Genomic DNA, 17979 nt, shown 5'->3' on the forward strand with positions numbered 1-17979 from the left:
ATAAAGTGTATGGAGCCATTAGGGCTCTAGGGACTGTCTTGCTTCCACAATAACATAAGGCAGTGATTTTATAATTTCCCTGAGACTTCTTTTTCGTTTACAAAAATGTGAAAGTGAAAGTGAAATCGCTCAGTCGTGTCCGACTCTTTGGGACCCCATGGGCTGTAGCCTACTAAGCTCCTCCGTCCACTGGATTCTCCAGGCAAGAGTACTGGAGTGGGTTGCCATTTCCTTCTCCAGGGGATCTTCCCGAACCAGGGATCGAACGGAGGTCTCCCGCCTTGCAGGCAGATGCTTTACCCTCTGAGCCACCAGGAAACCAAAAAGAAATAGCAGTGGAAATCAAGAATCCAGTCTGGAAACCTTGGAATCTTCCTCGCCTCCTCTTTTACACGTGTTAACACAGACTTCTTTCCCGCTGCGCTTCCACTTGTGTGTCACTCTGATAACCCCCTTTCACCTCCCACTGTTCTAGTTCTTCCTCTGCTTCTTTCCCTAACCTCAGCTGCAGTCTTTGATGCATTGTCTGCACGGTCCATCACATCACTATCTCCCTCTCTCCTGGGGAATTAAACCCAGTGCTTCCCATTGTATATCCTCTGTCCTCCTGCCTCTGCTTTCCTTGCCTTCATTTCATCTCATTGAAAGTATGTTACTACTTCCTGTTGTATGTTTCCCTATACTCTTCCCACCTCTAGGCCTCCACTCTTATGATCTCACCCACAATGAAAAGAACACCCTGGAAGTAGGGAAGGAGAGAGGTATCATGAGCCACTATTGTCACCCCTAGGGTCAGAAAGGCACCTGTGTGATTCTCCACCTTTTGAGTCGAATTGATTTGTGGAATTAAGTCTTGAAGATCTCAAACTGACACAAGGATCCATACATATGTTTTCAGCTGAACTGAACTGATGGCTGGTATATTCAGCTTCAGTAACTTGAGTGAATTACATGTTTCTATTTGATGACAAATCTTTAAATGCACAACTTCTTACACATCATTAACAAACCCAAAAGGCTGAAATGAAAAACTAGAGTATGAAGCATGAATATTTTAAAATATCCTCTAGAATGTTCTTCGATCCAAATCATCTGTAACTTTCTTCTGCAGTATGTACAGTGGAGAAATGTTGCATGACTGTTTCTTGGATGTGATTTATTATTTGCAAATGGCCTACTTGTCTCTTCCCTACAGACTGTGAACCCAATCTTTCAGCCAGCACTACTGTGGAATATTTTGGTATTTTGTTTGGCCAGCTAAACTGTGTCAGTAATTATGTTTCTTTTTTTTTCCTTTTTGGCTGAATTGGCTGTGTTGTGCAGCATGCAGGATCTTAGTTCCCTGACCAGGAATCAAATCCATGCCCCCTGAAGTGGAAGTGTGAAGTCCTAGCCACTGGACTGCCAGGGAATTCCCAATAATCACATTTTTTGATTAAAAAAAAAGTACATGTAAGGAGGAGGGGGGACCAAGTGTTGCCACCCTGTAGGGTAGTAATAATACCGTATAGTAGTTTGATACTCTCTAGTTTTGTTGGCTCGAAGAGGAAACAGAGTTTGGTAATATTTCATTTGGGTGATTGAGCAGCATTTGCAACTGCAAACAGGTTGAAATATATTAACACATTTTATCATCTAAGATGACATTAATGTCATATACTGCTCAGTCAAAAATTAAACTTTTATGTATCCATTTTGACATGAGGTGTTAAACCTTCAATTCTATACCATTATAGTAAATATTGAAAATGCAGAGTTCTGGGCTCAGGGCTTAATTTCTAACTTTCATTGCACAGCATCTGCTCTGGCTTGCTTTCTGGATTCCTATCTTGCACTTAATTCTGTTTCCTATTTTGTGTGCATTACCTTACAACCAGAGCTTTGCCCACTAACTGGCTTTAGTTCTTCTCTTGTTATTCTAACATCTGACTTAACGGATTTCCCTTTGTATCCTTGTCTAAAATACACTAAATGGTAGGAGGATTGCTGTCAGATTTAAACCACACTTAAGACAGGCATAGACTTGGACCCCACAGAATGTATCTTACATGATGGTGTAGATGGGAAAAGATTTAGGTAACTATGAGAGAGAAATACATAGTTAATAAATACAGAAAATAACTTGCTTTTTTTCTACACAATTTTTGTTATTAATTCTGTCAGAGACAGAATGTTTCCTGGATGTACCAATAGTCTGACCTCAGATGGGCTTGAGATTTTGTTTATATTTTTAAAACCTCAAAATTTTAGGTGTGGAGGTAACTTTATGCTATCATTGGATAATACCCATCAGACTCTCTTTCTTTCAGTGGGACTTAACTCCATTGTCATTTCTTCCTATCATAACTTACCCAGACTACCCCTCTCACTGGGTTAGCTCCCCTCCATCTGTCAACCAGTCCTTTACCAACCTGCCAATCAGTCCTCTATTAAGGCATGCATCACATTGTGTAGCATTTATTCATACGTGTATTTTCCACTTTGGATTGTAAGCTGTGTATTAGCAGGAAATACTATCTTTGACCACATACTTTCCAGGGCCTAGCTCAAAGCCTGGTTTATAGTAGGCACTTAATGAAGATTAGCACCTTCATAGTAACAAACAACTCTCAAATCTCAGTGGCTTAAGACAATCTTGGATTGGCAAAGGCCCTCTTCCCCATTATCCTCACTGAGGGAGGTAGGCTAAGGAAGCCTTTACAGACTTGGACACAAGAGGGGTATGGAAATGGTGAATCACGCCAGCTCTTGATGTTTTAGCTTGGAACTGAAACATCACTTTCTCTCATATTTCATTGATCAAAGCAAGGGACATAGCCACACCTAATGTCATAAGGATGAGGAAGAACAACACTGCAGTGTTTCTGAAAGGAAAGAACAGGAAAAATAGTGAGCAACACCAATGCCTGTTAAGCCAGTGTCTGAGATGTGGTAGGTACTTAATACATAATTAATGAATGAAGTACCTAAAACTACCTGTTAGGATTTTAATTTTTTCTATACCATAGGCAGAATCACCTCAAGTATTGAAATAATCTAATAACTACATTTAAAAAATGAGCATACTAATATTATCTAAGCTATATTCAACAAACATCTGGAGACCTTTTGGGCAACACTTTGTTCATTTATTCATATTAGGGAAGTGATTAATATTAGTTATGTTTGATTTTACATTTTCAGATGTATAAAGTATGAAATGGTCACAGTAAAGTGAAAGTATTGGTTGCTCAGTTGTGTCTGACTCTTTGTGGCCCTGTAGACTACAGCCTGCCAGGCTCCTCCATCCATGGAATTCTCCAGGCAGGAATAGTGGAATGGGTAGCCAATCCCTTCTACAGGGGATCTTCCTGACCTGGGAAGCAAACCTGGGTCTCCTGCATTGCAGATAGATTCTTTACTGTCTGAGCTATCAGATTTGTATAATTATGATTTTCTCCTGAATCTTTTAGAAGATTTGGAAGAAAACATCAAAGGCTTCAACTGACATATTAAGTTAGTCTGATCAAGAAGTTCTTTAACCTTTTTTTTTTTTGGAAGAATTAGTGTCTGGCTGAAAAATTGGACAAGAGCTTAGGAAAAATGAACATCTACTCAACTTAAAAGTGAAGGACTGCTTCAGGTTGCATGTTAGTATTTTACACTAATTTTTTCATTCATTGTTAAGGCAACCCAAACACATGGTATAAAATGTGGAAAATACAAACTAGTTTGAGAAAGATGAATTAAAAATCACTGCTGCTGCTGCTGCTAAGTCACTTCAGTCATGTCCAACTTTGTGCGACCCCAGAGACGGCAGCCCAGCAGGCTCCGCCGTCCCTGGGATTCTCCAGGCAAGAACACTGGAGTGCGTTGCCATTTCCTTCTCCAGTGCGTGAAAGCCAGTGTGATTTATTTCATTCCATTGTTATTGTTGTAAAATGAGCATATAGCATATGGAAGAGGAAAGAGAAGATACTGGCCTGTAATAAGGGGGTAGCAGTGGAAATAGCAAGAAATGATCAGATTCAGACAGTGTTTTAAGGACAGTGTTGATAGGATTTGTTGATGGATAAAATGAGGAGGGAATGAAGAAGTGACAGATGGTAGAGGATAGAGGATATAATGATAGAGGAGACCAAAGATGACTCCTTAGATTCTGGCTTAAACATTTGTGTGTAATTCATGTGTATGCTGCTGCTGCTGCTAAGTCGCTTCAGTCGTGTCTGACTCTGTGCGACCCCAGAGACGGCAGCCCACCAGGCTCCCCTGTCCCTAGGATTCTCCAGGCAAGAACACTGGAGTGGGTTGCCATTTCCTTCTCCAATGCATGAAAGTGAAGAGTGAAAGTGAAGTTGCTCAGTTGTATCCGACTGTCAGCGACCCCATGGACTGTAGCCTACCAGGCTCCTCCATCCATGGGATTTTCCAGGCAAAAGTACTGGAGTGGGTTGCCATTGCCTTCTCCGAATTCATGTGTATAGGTGGGTGTGTATATAAGACTGCACCCATTGTATGTTTTTTAAAATTTATGTATGGTTTTTAAAAATTTACTGAACATTATATTACTGTACTTTTTATGTTATAAACATACCTCAAAATAAGATTTTAAGTGGTTTAATATACACTCATGACATACTATGGCTTTTAATTTTCTCCCTATTGTTGGGAAATTAGAGTATTTTTTCCCTTTTAATAAATAGCATGGTAATGTTCTCAGGTTCCACCTACTTCCTTGTTTCCTCAATTCAAAAGAATTTGACATGAGGGAATTGGCCATGGTTTGCTGGAATTTCAACATGGCAAACCAACATGTGATGCAGTTAGTTGGAAATAGAAGGAACCAAGACTGGATAGAGGTCATCTTGATTTCAGTCCTCCAAGGGGGACATGGTGAGATAGCTATAGCTTGAGCCAGACTGGTGTTGCTTTCAAGGTCAGAATTGGTGGTGGTAGACAATTGTTGAGAGGGACATTTGTGACCTGTTAAGACCCAGAGGGCAGGGCCAGACCCCAGCTGGGAAGCAATTCTAAAGGAGAATCTTTAAAAAAATTTTTTGAGGTCCAGTTCAAAAGATAATCATGTTTTTTTTCATAAGGGCAGGGCTTTGGGTTGGAGGATAAGGACCCCAAGGCAGAGCTTGTCGGGGGGAAGCTGCAGCTTTGAGAGTGTAAGGACTCAGCCCATCACTAGGATTTAAGCAGCCAGACTGTTTCTTGGCCTGACTCTGTGGATGAAAGGCAGTTCCTTATTAGGCTGCCTGCATTTGCCCAGGAAATCTGTGAAGCTGAGCAAGCAAGATGAAGATCCTCCATCTGAGGCTGGGAGGGAGTGGGGAAGGCTGTGATGGATGATTGAAAACTTGTGTTCATTGAGTGTCTCTCCTGTGGGACAGTGGGAGTCAGGAAGGACTGGAGATATGATAGAAATACTGTATATAACCCTCTTCCTTAAACTTGTATGTCGGTCACAGAAACAAGCACATTATGATATTTATTACTAACCAAATGTGATTCTGTTTACATATTACATATTACAGAGATGTAGTAACTGGTGTCTAAGAAGTTGGAGGACAGTCTTAGCAGTGCCTGAGTTCAATGGGAATGTTTAAACTGCATTTTAACTTTGATGATAACTTAAAGAAAGTATTTTGATCAGTTTAAAATATAACCTTTCACATTGGCAGGGTTAGTTTATAATGAAAAGACATTTTTATAGACTATAACTTTAGTTTCTTAAGTTAATATTGTTCAAACTTAGGGTCCAAAACATATTCTTACAGGTGTATCCATTTAAAAATTCTTTTATTCACTGTGGAAACTAGAATATTAATCAGAACCTCAAAGGATGTGTGGGTTCATATGGGTGTAAAAGAAGGAGAAAGGTGTTTCCATGAGAGGAGAGAGTTAGATCAAGGATGATCGTGCTGCCTCTGGGATGCCTGGGAACTTGAAGGATAAATCAGTTTCAGGGTTCTAGATATTCTACCTGACACTGATATGTCAGACATGTGGGGACCACTCTTCCCTCTACTGTTGTAAATACCTACCTTCCTCTGATGGATGCAGGAAGTTTTTTAAGTCTTTTTGTTGAGAAGGTAACCCTCATAGTCCTCTTTTAAAGAATCGTCTTCTAACCCTCATGTTATTGATCATAAAATTTTCTTTCTCTGCTAGAACGTGAATTTAGTTTCCTTAGAATTTCTGAGTGGTTAATGTTTCTTACAGAGACATCTAAAGGAAAACCCATTGCCTCATCCCTTCAGGTGTTCGCTAGGTACTCAGGAAGCAGGTGGTCCTCCAGGGAGTAGAACACTGAAGGGTCATTGTCTTTTTTAGGTACCACCCCCTCGTCTTGCACCTGTACTTGCTGTTAGGGATTTGTTCCTCTCAAATATCACTGATGTTCTCTTGAATTATTTTTCTTTTGCTCAGAAAACATCCCAGATCAGTGGTCTTTAGTCACCTTCATTTTGCAGGACAGCTTTACTAGGTTTATTACTAAAACAGCAACGTATCGGATTGCCAGCCTATTTGTGTACCCATGTAGGCTAATGAGTGATTGGTCTTTTTAAATATTTGTTAAGTAAAGCTGTCTCTCTCTCTCTCTGTCTCTTGTTTTTTCTTTGCAGATTCCAACAAGATTATGGCAGAGCAGAGCCACATGCAAAAGCAGCTGGATTTACAGAATGGTAGCTTAGAGGCAGGCTTTGCGGAGAACTCCCTCGAAAACGATTCCCAAAACATGATGGAGAGCCTGAGCCCAAAGAAATATTCTTCCAGTCTGAGATTTAAAGCCAATGGAGACTGTTCTGGCTCCTATTTAACCCTCTCACAACCTGTGCCTGCTAAAAGAAGCCCTTCTCCTTTGGGAACCAGTGTCAGAAGTAGCCCTTCTTTGGCCAAAATTCAGGGAACGAAGCAGTTCTCTTGTGATGGAAGTGAGAAAAGTATTTCCATGAAACCGCCCACCCCTTTACGCAGCACCTCACCCTCCCTTAGTGGATATGCACTTGGGAGAGCAGACTTTGATCATTTTCTCGGCCGGGACGCCGAAAGGTCCTTGAGGCTTTCAGAGAAGCCTCCCTATTCCAAATATAGCTCAAGGAATAAATCCCATGACAATGTCTACTTTCTCGGAGGGCTGGAAGGCCGAAAAGCATCTGGCTCGCTCCTGACCATGTGGAATGGAAGTTCCCTGAGTGACACTGGCTCCTCACCCATCAACAGGTCAGGGGCGGCCAGCATGCCTTCAAGCCCAAAGCAAGCCAGGAAAATAAGCATCCAGGACAACCTGACACTTCAGCCCAAGTTGAGCAGACACCGGGACCCGGCATCGGAAAACATCAGTTTAAGAACCAGGAAGTACTCTAGCGGCAGCCTGAGTCACATGGGCGCCTACAGCCGCTCTCTCCCCAGGTTGCATAGAGCCACCGAGAACCAGTTGGCACCCCTCAGTCTGCCTCCAAGAAGCTCTCTGGGCAATTCCAAACGAACGAAACTGGGGGAAAAGGATCTACCTCATTGCATTATAGACAATGACAATTACCTGAATTTTTCTTCTTTGAGCTCAGGAGCTTTGCCCTATAAAGCCTCTGCCTCCGAGGGCAGTCCGTACGTGAGTTCCACCCTCAGCGTGCCTGCCAGTCCTCGAGTGGCTCGCAAGATGCTTCTGGCCTCCACCTCCTCCTGCACCTCTGACGACCCTGACAGGGCTTCCTACTCGGGTACCAGCCCTGGTCATTCGTTTCCTCCTGGGGAGCTGGACCGAGCATTTGCAGCCAGAAGGAACTTCTCGTGTGGATCTGTCGAGTTTGATGATGCAGACTTGGACAGCCTCAGACAGGCTTCAGGAACCCCCCAGCCTGTCCTGCGGGAACGGAAAAGCAGCATTAGCTCCATTTCCGGACGAGACGACCTGATGGATTATCATCGGCGGCAGAGGGAGGAGAGACTCAGGGAGCAGGAGATGGAGCGATTGGTAATCTCTTTCTTCATCTGACTTGACCTCACTGTTTCATTGAGCAGCTTCTTGGAGACAAGCTCCAAGGATACATGTGGGCGTGTGGAATTTCCCTGTGTGCCAGCTCCTGGTGCCCCTTCCAAGCTTTCCTCTTGCTAACCTTCCTCTTCCCAAATCACTGTTATTAGTCACATAGGGCTGTTTTAAAGGCCTACACGTGCCTAATGCTACATTAAATTGCTCTGCAGAGGCCTCACAAGTATAAACTCTTGATAAAGCTAACAAAAGTAGTTGTGAATTTTACTGAGTTTCTTTAAAAGTCTTATGGACTTTTAAGACTATGAGGAAAAACTGATATGTTATAATTTACGTCATGAAATTTGAATGTATATGCTATGATGGTAATAGTCAGTGAAATGACAACTCACTGGGAATTAGGCAGTAAGTTTTTCTGTATAGCAAGTTGTCTGAGAAGTTGAAAGGTTGCCCCAGTGGTGCTCAACCTTTTTTCTGCACTGTATACACACACATACACACACACACCACACATCATACTTCAGCCATGTCTTAATACATATAATGACTTCAAACTTTGCGTGTCCCCCAAAGTTACTAAGTTGTCTTTTTCTATGGATTTATGATTACTATCGGAGAAGGCAATGGCACCCCACTCCAGCACTCTTGCCTGGAAAATCCCATGGATGGAGGAGCCTAGTGGGCTGCAGTCCATGGGGTCGCAAAGAGTCGGACACGACTGAGCGACTTCCCTTTCACTTTTCACTTTCCTGAATTGGAGAAGGAAATGGCAACCCACTCCAGTGTTCTTGCCTGGAGAATCCCAGGGACGGTGGAGCCTGGTGGGCTGCCGTCTGTGGGGTCGCATGGAGTCAGACACGACTGAAGCGACTTAGCAGCAGCATGATTACTATAAAAATATTGAAAATAGTAAGAGGAAACAGGAGAGTCCCACTAATGAATGAGAACAAGCTGGCACATTTTTCTATTCTCTTTTCTTTTAAGCATAAGTTTTTTAGGGTGAATTCCTGTCAAATTATTTTGATTCATTAATGATTTCCTTAATGTGGGAAGCAGTAGCATGGTAGAGCTGATATTCTGAAGTATAGGAGTATCAAAGTATTTTAGTTACTAAAAAAAGTATGCTGGAATAAGGTTTCTGAATCCCATACAAAGCTAGTTAATGCCCGACTGGACAGTAAAATTTTAACTTTTGGATTATAATGAACTGAAACTATTTACATCTATACAGGACAGAATTTTCTTGAAATTTTAGAAAAGTAATTATCTGCATTATTTGCAGCTCTTGGAAAGTTAATGTCTATCCTTACAGAGTTTCCAAATGTCCTGATCCATATGCTAGTGAATGAAGACAAATGTGTATGCCCCAGAGAACTTGGTGTCCTGTGGGTGGGAATAGCAGTTTCTTTGTTACCATACATAATCTCCAAATATTTTTCATGATTACAAAAAGGCATTATATTTGGGCTTGATTCATTGACATAAATTAGAAAAGGTTGTAATTAGCATATAAAGGCCTTCTTGTATGTGAATAGCAAACCTAGCACTATACTGTACTGAACAACTCTCATTGATAGAACCAGAGAATCTATCTGATAATTTATTAAGGTATCTAAGCGAACATTTCAGTGGCTTCATCTCTCCAGAGGTCTTCCTTAAATGCTTTTATTTACTCTTCTGTTCTAAGGAAAAGAAACCAAACTTGAAGTTCATTGACAGCAGGTTTCATCTTTAGCATGTGTAAGTGTTGGTAAAGTTCTCTTTCCTCTAGTTTTCCCAAATCTGCTAAGGTTCCTGGTAATCCAGTGACCTTTCTTACTGCCTGTAAGGTTGGTGTCCTGTAAGCCCCAAACAGGTCCTAGATCAACTTCTTAGGAGAGGTTTTGGGTATTAACTTCATATATGAGGTTATAACCCTTTTTCATTTATAAAGAGCTTGTAATAAGAAATGAGGCTTATTTTTAAGTAAGACACTCTACATTTGGCTGCTATTGCATTGTCTACTTGTCTGATTACATCCCAGTGAAACGGAAAACAGATTCTTATTGAGTGTATGCAAATAATGTTATTGCCATTAAAAAGTAAAGTGACTCAAAAAAATATCACTTCCTGAATTCTGAGAGGCCAAGGAGAACAAACTGCCATTAAAAGAATGTTTCATTTAGTTTGCAAAATCAGAGTCAACTGAATTGAGGGTTAGAGATAGATGAGGATGAATGGTAAAAAGGTTTTCCCCATCAGAAAATAGAACATTAAGATTAATGCCAATAATTTTCCAAAATACATATCTGCATTTGGAAATCAGATTTCCAGTTTCAGGTTCATGAGTTCTATATAATTAATTCTATTTCTCTAGTCTTGAGTCATTAATTTGATTTCATATAGTCATTTATTTCTGGACTAAATGAAGTCCTGAAAGTCTGATTTAGTTGCTAGTACTAAATGATCCTTGCCTATATAATGCCAGCTCTTCTGTCAGCCTCTGCCCGTAAGTCCATTCTTTGAAATATTAAGAGTAAAGAGTATCTGGTAAAGTGCTGTTCGTGAGGCTCTGAGACTGTCTTTCTTTGTTAAAGGCATATCCTCATCTATAATTTAAGCGGTCTTTTGGTAAGCATGAGAGGAAACCACAGACTATTGGGTGAGGGAAAGGGTAAGTGGCTGTGGTTAATCTATAGTTAATTTAACAAACCTGATCAACAAGAAGGAACGTTTGAATCTTCTATTATGCAATAGGATATTGATCTTATTTAATTAGTGTTTCATGCAAGGATAAGAATATACTACAGAGGGTGAGGATATTGATGTATATCCAGGGCCTTTCCATAGGTATGCAATCACCGAGCTTTATAAAATGTTACCTATAAAAAATTAGATGAGGGAAAGCTGAGCTTCTCATTTGATCTGACAAATCTTCCAATGCATTTTTTGATAGTGTTGAGCTATTTATACAAGGGGTGTAGTGAATAAACCTAAATATTTCTAGCATTCTTTTTGTAAGGTTAAGAAAAAAAAAATCTTTGTCATTGCCCCCCTCTGGGAAAACTTAGAGATAGTTCGACTGTGAAAGGTATCTTTGAAAAATTTGTTTTCCTGAATTTAGGGTCTGATCTAGGGAAGGCAAAATCAAATATTAATTAGAGATTAATAATATAGGATTATGGATGCCTGAGAAAATGAATGTTGCAGTTTGATTACCTAATAAAATGAGGATAAGTTATTTATTATAAATAATAAATCTTAATCAGAAATGACCTATTTTGATCATTTTAAATATGCAAGTATATATCCCAGTTAGGAGAAAACACAACAGATTATTCTTTTCAGATGCTGAAACTCTTCTCTCTGGACAGTTTACAAAAATAAACTTTTACTACCTTTTGTAAGCATAGGCTGATTTCTCCAAGATTAGTAAGTAGGTCCTTTCATTAGGAGATAACTCTATTTTAGCTTTACATTAATAGGATGCTTCTCATAAAAAAGTTACTTCATAAATAAACTCATCAGCTACTCAAATTTTGCCAAAATTTTAACATTTTATTACATCTTTACAGAACTAACTTTGTAAATGATGTAAACCAAGTCAAATATGCTCCTTTTCTGCAAATCTCACATTTTAATGTAAGTTTATTCAAAGTACTGTTGATTTACAATATTGTATTACTTTCTGATGTACAACACGGTGATTCCATATTTTTATAGATTATATTCCACTTAAAGTTATTATAAGATACTGACTATATTCCCTGTGCTATACCATATATCATTGTAGTTTCTTATTTTATACATAGTAATTTGTGCTCTTAATTCCCAACTCCTATAAGTCCCTCCCCCCTACCCTCTCCCCACAGTAGCTACTAGTTTGTTCTCTGTGTCTGTGAGTCTGTTTCTGTTAGGTTTATTCATTTGTTTTATTTTTTAGATTCTACATATAAGTGCTAACGTACAATATTTGTCTTTCTCTAGCTGACTTATTCATTAAGCATAATATCCTACAGGTCCATCTGTGTTGCTGCAAATGGGAAAATGTCATTCTTTCTGTAGCTGAGTAATGTTCCATTGTCTCTGTATACCATATCGTATTTTTTCATTGTCTGTCAATATATCTACTTGCTCGAAAGTGATAGTCATTTAAATTCTAAAAGATCTACATTTTGTACTCCCTCCCCCACATTTTGAGCTTTGGATGTCATGTTTTACACCTTCATGTCTATCCCTTAGTTGTTTATTGTAGTTATAATTGATTTTACAATTTTTGTCTTTTAGTCTTCCTGCTCTATTCTTATAGTTGATCCACAGCCTTTACTATAAATTTGCCCCACCTGCGGGATTTTCCCTTTCCTATAAATTCTCACTTCTTATTGTAGCCTTTCATTTTCCTCTTAGAGAAGACCGTTTAACACTTCTTTTAGCATCACTTTAGAACTGATGAACTCAGTATTTTCTTGTCTGAGAAGTACTTCATCTCTTCTTCACTTCTGAAGGGTAACCTTGTTGGGTAGAGTATCCTAGGTTGCAGGTTTTTCCCTTTCAGCATTTTAAATATATCGTGCTACTCCCTTCTGGCCTGCAAAGTTTCTGAAGAAAAAAGAACTGATAACTTTGTGGGGATTCCCTTGTATATGGCTCTGTTTTTCTCTTGCTGCCTTTAAAATTCTCTCTTTATAAATAACATTTGCCATTTTAATTATGATATGTCTTGATGTGGGTCTTTTCCAGTTCATCTTGTTTGGGACTACCTATGCTTCCTGTACCTGGATATCTGTTTCCTTCTTCAGATATATTTTTCACCCCATCCCTCTCTCTCTTCTTCTTGAGGGAACCCTATAATGTGAATATTATAATGCTTGGTACTGTTTCAGAGGTTCCTTAAACCATCCTCATTTTTTAAAATTTGTTTTCTTTTTGTTATTATGATCAGGTGATTTCCTTTTTTTCATTTTTTAAAATTTGTTTTCTTTTTGTTATTATGATCATGTGATTTCCTTTTTTTCTGTCTTTTAGATCACTTATCACTAGGTGTATCACCTCGTCTTCTTTTAATTCCTTCTAGTGTATTTTCATTTCTGTTATTGTAGTCTTCAGCTCTGACTGGTTCTTTTTTTTTTTTTTCCTAATTCCTTGTTGAAATTCTCCCTGTGTCCATCTTTCTTTTCTCAAATACAGTTATAAGTGCTTTTATAATTAATGCTTTTAATTTTTTACCTAATAAATTATTTAATCTTTAGGGGTGTTCTCAGCACTGTTTTTTGTTCTGCTATTTGAAACAAACTCCTATGTCTTCTCATTTTGTTTAAATTTCTCTGTTACTATGGAATTAGGTGAATAGTGACCTGTTGCAGTTGTGAAGGTGTGTCCTTGTGTGGGAGTGTCCCTGTGCAGTCTGTGAACTCAGTGGCTTTAGTGGGAGAGTTGGATCTGAAGTGAGCATGGATGGCGCTTTCCCCTGGTGTGTGTTGTCAGCTGTCACCTTTGTAGGAGGTAACGATGGAGATGGAGAGGTGGAGCCAGGGCCTCTTGTAAACCTGGGCTTCTCTGATGCTTAATGACTGACATCCCTCTATTGGAGGCAGGCCCAGCTCTCAGGGTGCTGGAGCAAAAGCTCTTTGGGTTGGATTCAGCCTGGTTCCATTCCCTCTAATTGTGTGCTTTCTCTTCACAGTGGCACTTCCACCCTAGAGAAGAGCAAGCCAGAGCTAGAAGGCCTGGTCTCGGCACTGGGTTCAGACTGTGTTTAATGCTGAGACAGTCCCAGCAAGCCAGTCAGAGCCCCAGGCAGTTTCCAGTTTGTTGCCTTCAGGACGCCTTGCAGCCAAATCTGCCTTTACCCTTTTCAGAGACCAAACATGGTTGAGCTGGCTCTACTTCCTCTGTATGCACATCCCTCTGTCTTCCAAAAACAGCAGCGTTGCCCTGGTATGGTGCAGCAATAGGGCAAGAGGGACTGCAGTAGGCACCCTGTGCAGGCAGGGCTGCAGGGTAGGATGGTTGTGAGAAACCATCTAGAGCCCTGGGCAGTTTCAATCTGCTTTCTGCCCCTAGCTCTGGGAGTGAGGAAATGTGTGTGCTCTTCACAAGTGGAGTCTCAGTTTCTTACAGCCCTCCAGTAAGTCCCACTGGTTTTCAAAGCAGCTGAAGGGTCACATTTTCTGGCGTTTTACCTAGGACTGGGGTGCCCAGTATTTGGCTTGAACCCATAACTCTCCAGGGAGGATCCCTGAGCCGGTGATAACCTCTTCATCTTCTGCATCCCCTCATGGAAATGCGAGTACCAGCATCACAGTTTTCCCTCCCTTCCTACTTGACTGTGTGTGGGCCCTTCTTTGCAGCCTTGGTTGTAGAAGAGCCTCCGATCTGTGCTCGTTGGAAGCTGCTCCACACATGGTTGTATTTTTAATGTGTTTGTGGTGGGGGCAGTTGAGCTCAGCACCCTCTTTCCACTATCTTGAACTCCCTAACATCCCCGTCTACAATTATTTAATTTCTGTCAACTTTTGTTCTTCACAGTCTTCTTTCACTTTCTGGAACAACCAGACACTAAGGCAAATGACTTAAGATATTGTAAATTATGTTTAAGGTGACACATCACAGAATGTAATTACTATTGATATAAAAATACTTGTCACAATTATAATTCAGTGTAGTTGAACATGAATTTTGTATTTTTTTAATCTTATACTATATATAGAAATAATCTTAATATCTTTTCAGTAAACTAGTACACGACATTAAAGAAGTTCAGATCAACTAATCTATGATAAAACTAAACTTATCTGAAAGATGAAATTATACTTGTATCATACTATGCATTGATAAGATAATGCAAAGACATATAGCTGTTTTTTAAACTAAATTATCAAATTAGTGTTTGATAATTTGTATAAAGCTTTAGTCATATAAACTTGTTTTCCACGGAAAAGAAAACTGTTTCTGAAGTCAAGACTTTTGATGAAGAAGGTCTTTTTCTTAAAAAGAATACATTTAAAATTTTAGAATATCATTTGGGGGGAAATCTTGGGAATATTAGGTTTATTTAAATGCTTATTAGTCTCTCTAAACCAATCATAGTAGAGGTCCTTTATTTTAATTTATTATTATCTTCAGGAAGTAGGAAAATATTTCACTCTCACAGGGTGATATTTTTTCTCAGTTACAGTGACTGGGCAAAAAATATTGTCCTGATTTGAGTTCATAGATAGAAAAATAACAGATGAGAAAGAATGGCAAACAAATGCTGAACCATGCTCACTGGGGAAAGGCTGGCTTCCAGTTCTACCTCACAGATCACCAAGTGGTCAAATCATAAAACCGGATTCCCAGTTATTGTACCATTAATGCAGAAAATTATCAGTTATTTGCAAACCAAAACCCCGCTCAGACGTAGACAAGAATCAGAAACACAGAGCAGGTAAACACAAACGTTAGAGGACAGTGAGTCAGTGGGGGTAAAGTTCTGCTGCCATTTGAGATTTACTCCAGGAGCCAAGAAAAGCTATGCCTGGGCTTCCAGCCCATGAGATATTGTTCATGAGTAGTACAGTTCAGTTGGCTCTTCAGGATCCACTGGGACAATTAACTGGAATCTCCACGTTGTCAAAGCATAATTTTCAAAAAATAAACCCAACTCTTAAACAAATATAAAATTAATAGATGCCAAAGATTTTTTGAATTCATTAATGAGGAAACCGAGCGGGATACAGTAGATACACTAAGCATAATTTCTGTAGTATTTTTTAACTTAAGTTTTGACTATCTCAGTGTTTCATTTGGATTTTTTTTACATGTGCAATCTTTATTTGAAAACTTAAGATAATTATTTAAAGCATTAAAGACTGAACCCTAATCATGAACCTCCAAAGACCTACTAATGGGGTATAACTGTTCACAGTGAGTCAACATTAAATAGCTTCCAACTGCTGCGCTATTTGAGTTGTTTCGTTTTAAATAATTTTTCTTCCTTTCTTGCTGTAAGCTGCCAGTTTTTCTTTTGTCATTATGCCAATCTTTTTTTAATTTATAACTTTTATAAACCAGATATCAAGCCTTGTTTAAAAATATTGCCAACTATGAGTTACTAGGTGCAAGTGAGATCTTGAAAGGGTCCTGTGTGCATAAAGTGTGTGTCCTTCAGCTCATGGACCTTGTGACATCATTTTGGGCTGGTAAGTGGTCATTTTAACTTCCCAGTTCTGAGCTGTTTTCCAAGTAGAGGTAATGGATAAGGTACCTCTAATGGGCTGGGATGCTGATCTTTAGACAAACTAGATGTTTCAAAGACTAAAGAAATCATTATAAAGTAGACAAGATATTCTTTTGTTCATCTCATTTGAGTCCTGCCTGCCTTCCAGTAATATAGAGGTAGTGAGGGCCCTCTAGTTCGTCTTATGGTCCAAGACAGTCAAAGTCATTTTAAGAAGAAAAGGGGAAAATTAAAAGCTTAAAGCAAATCCTGCTGCCTTTAGGACTCTATTTGGCTCCATCACCAAAAGCATCTGTGTGCTATTGTGGAGAACTGGTGGATTCCCACAGCTTACTTTGTAGCAATCCAATGTTTTCTTTCTGGTTGATGACAGTCATCTGCAGTGCCTTGATAAACAGCATTGTCGCCATTTAGAACTATGTAGAACCACACTTGGCATTCATTTCTCCGTGCATGGAACAAGTTGTAATATGATGCCCAGTCTCATGAGGCACCATGGAATAAGATTTTCTAACATTTTACATACTCTACCACCCTGGAGATGAGGTTGACTTCCATGGTATTTATTACTTGAATAGGTGAAATGTCTGGGACAGCAATTGTCTGCAGTTTAGAAGATGTTTTGTTCTAATAGCCTCTCTGAAAGCACTTTACAACAAAAGAATTTTACGTTGCAAAGGGCTGGGACCGTGCCTGTCTTACTCACTGCTGTACATCTCTACCTCGTAACCAAGTATGCAGAATATAGAAGCAGTGTACACATGTTTTTAGAAAGAAAATGAATGGCATTCATTCTGGCTTTCCTTATTCTGTGGCTGAAGTCTGCACCCTTAGTTCCCAGATCTCAAACTTAGGTTTACGCACGTGGTTCTAGGTAACAGTGAAGCTGTCTACAAAGGGGTGCAAATAACTCAGCATAAATGAATTCTTTTTACTTCTAGAAATGGAAAAATTCCCTTCCACTTTTTCAATTAATAATAAAAATAAAAGACAGGTATTTTTCTTTATGTTGAAAAATTTGTGGCATTCTTTGTAAGACCTGGTGCTGTTCAAAACCAAGGCTTGCATACTTTTGAGTAGACAGTAGGTGTAATGTTTTTGAAGTTAAATAAAAGTGTAATTGAGGATACCTTAGGAGTTAAAATATAAAATGGAATTTTATAAAAGTATATATTCTCTTATACATTCAGATCAGATCAGTTGCTCAGTCGTGTCCGACTCTTTGTGACCCCATGAATCGCAGCACGCCAGGCCTCCCTGTCCATCACCAGCTCCCGGAGTTCACTGAGACTCACGTCCATCGAGTCAGTGATGCCATCCAGCCGTCTCATCCTCTGTCGTCCCCTTCTCCTCCTGCCCCCAATCCCTCCCAGCATCAGAATCTTTTCCAGTGAGTCAACTCTTCGCATGAGGTGGCCAAAGTACTGGAGTTTCAGCTTTAGCATCTGTCCTTCCAAAGAGATCCCAGGGCTGATCTCCTTCAGAATGGACTGGTCGGATCTCCTTGCAGTGCAAGGGACTCTCAAGAGTCTTCTCCAACACCACAGTTCAAAGGCATCAATTCTTCGGCGCTCAGCCTTCTTCACAGTCCAACTCTCACATCCATACATGACCACAGGAAAAACCATAGCCTTGACTAGACGAACCTTTGTTGGCAAAGTAATGTCTCTGCTTTTGAATATGCTATCTAGGTTGGTCATAACTTTCCTTCCAAGGAGTAAGCGTCTTTTAATTTCATGGCTGCAGTCACCATCTGTAGTGATTTTGGAGCCCAGAAAAATAAAGTCTGCCACTGTTTCCA

At 39.7% G+C, this 17979-nt stretch overlaps 1 protein-coding gene across 10 annotated transcripts in view; it reads left to right on the forward strand.

Moving 5' to 3' along the window:
* Positions 1–17979, forward strand: part of PHLDB2 (pleckstrin homology-like domain, family B, member 2) — a 242637-nt gene that overhangs the window by 143308 nt on the left and 81350 nt on the right. For all 10 annotated transcript variants that reach the window (XM_010852738.1, XM_010852730.1, XM_010852731.1 and 7 more), the window contains one exon: positions 6612–7960. In XM_010852738.1, coding sequence (XP_010851040.1) covers positions 6626–7960 — 1335 coding nt within the window. In that variant the 5' untranslated portion in view covers positions 6612–6625. The remainder of the gene's footprint in view (positions 1–6611; positions 7961–17979) is intronic.

This window comes from Bison bison, unplaced genomic scaffold (assembly GCF_000754665.1).
Source record: "Bison bison bison isolate TAMUID 2011002044 unplaced genomic scaffold, Bison_UMD1.0 scf7180017864314, whole genome shotgun sequence".
In the NCBI taxonomy this organism is placed as follows: Eukaryota; Metazoa; Chordata; class Mammalia; order Artiodactyla; family Bovidae; genus Bison; species Bison bison.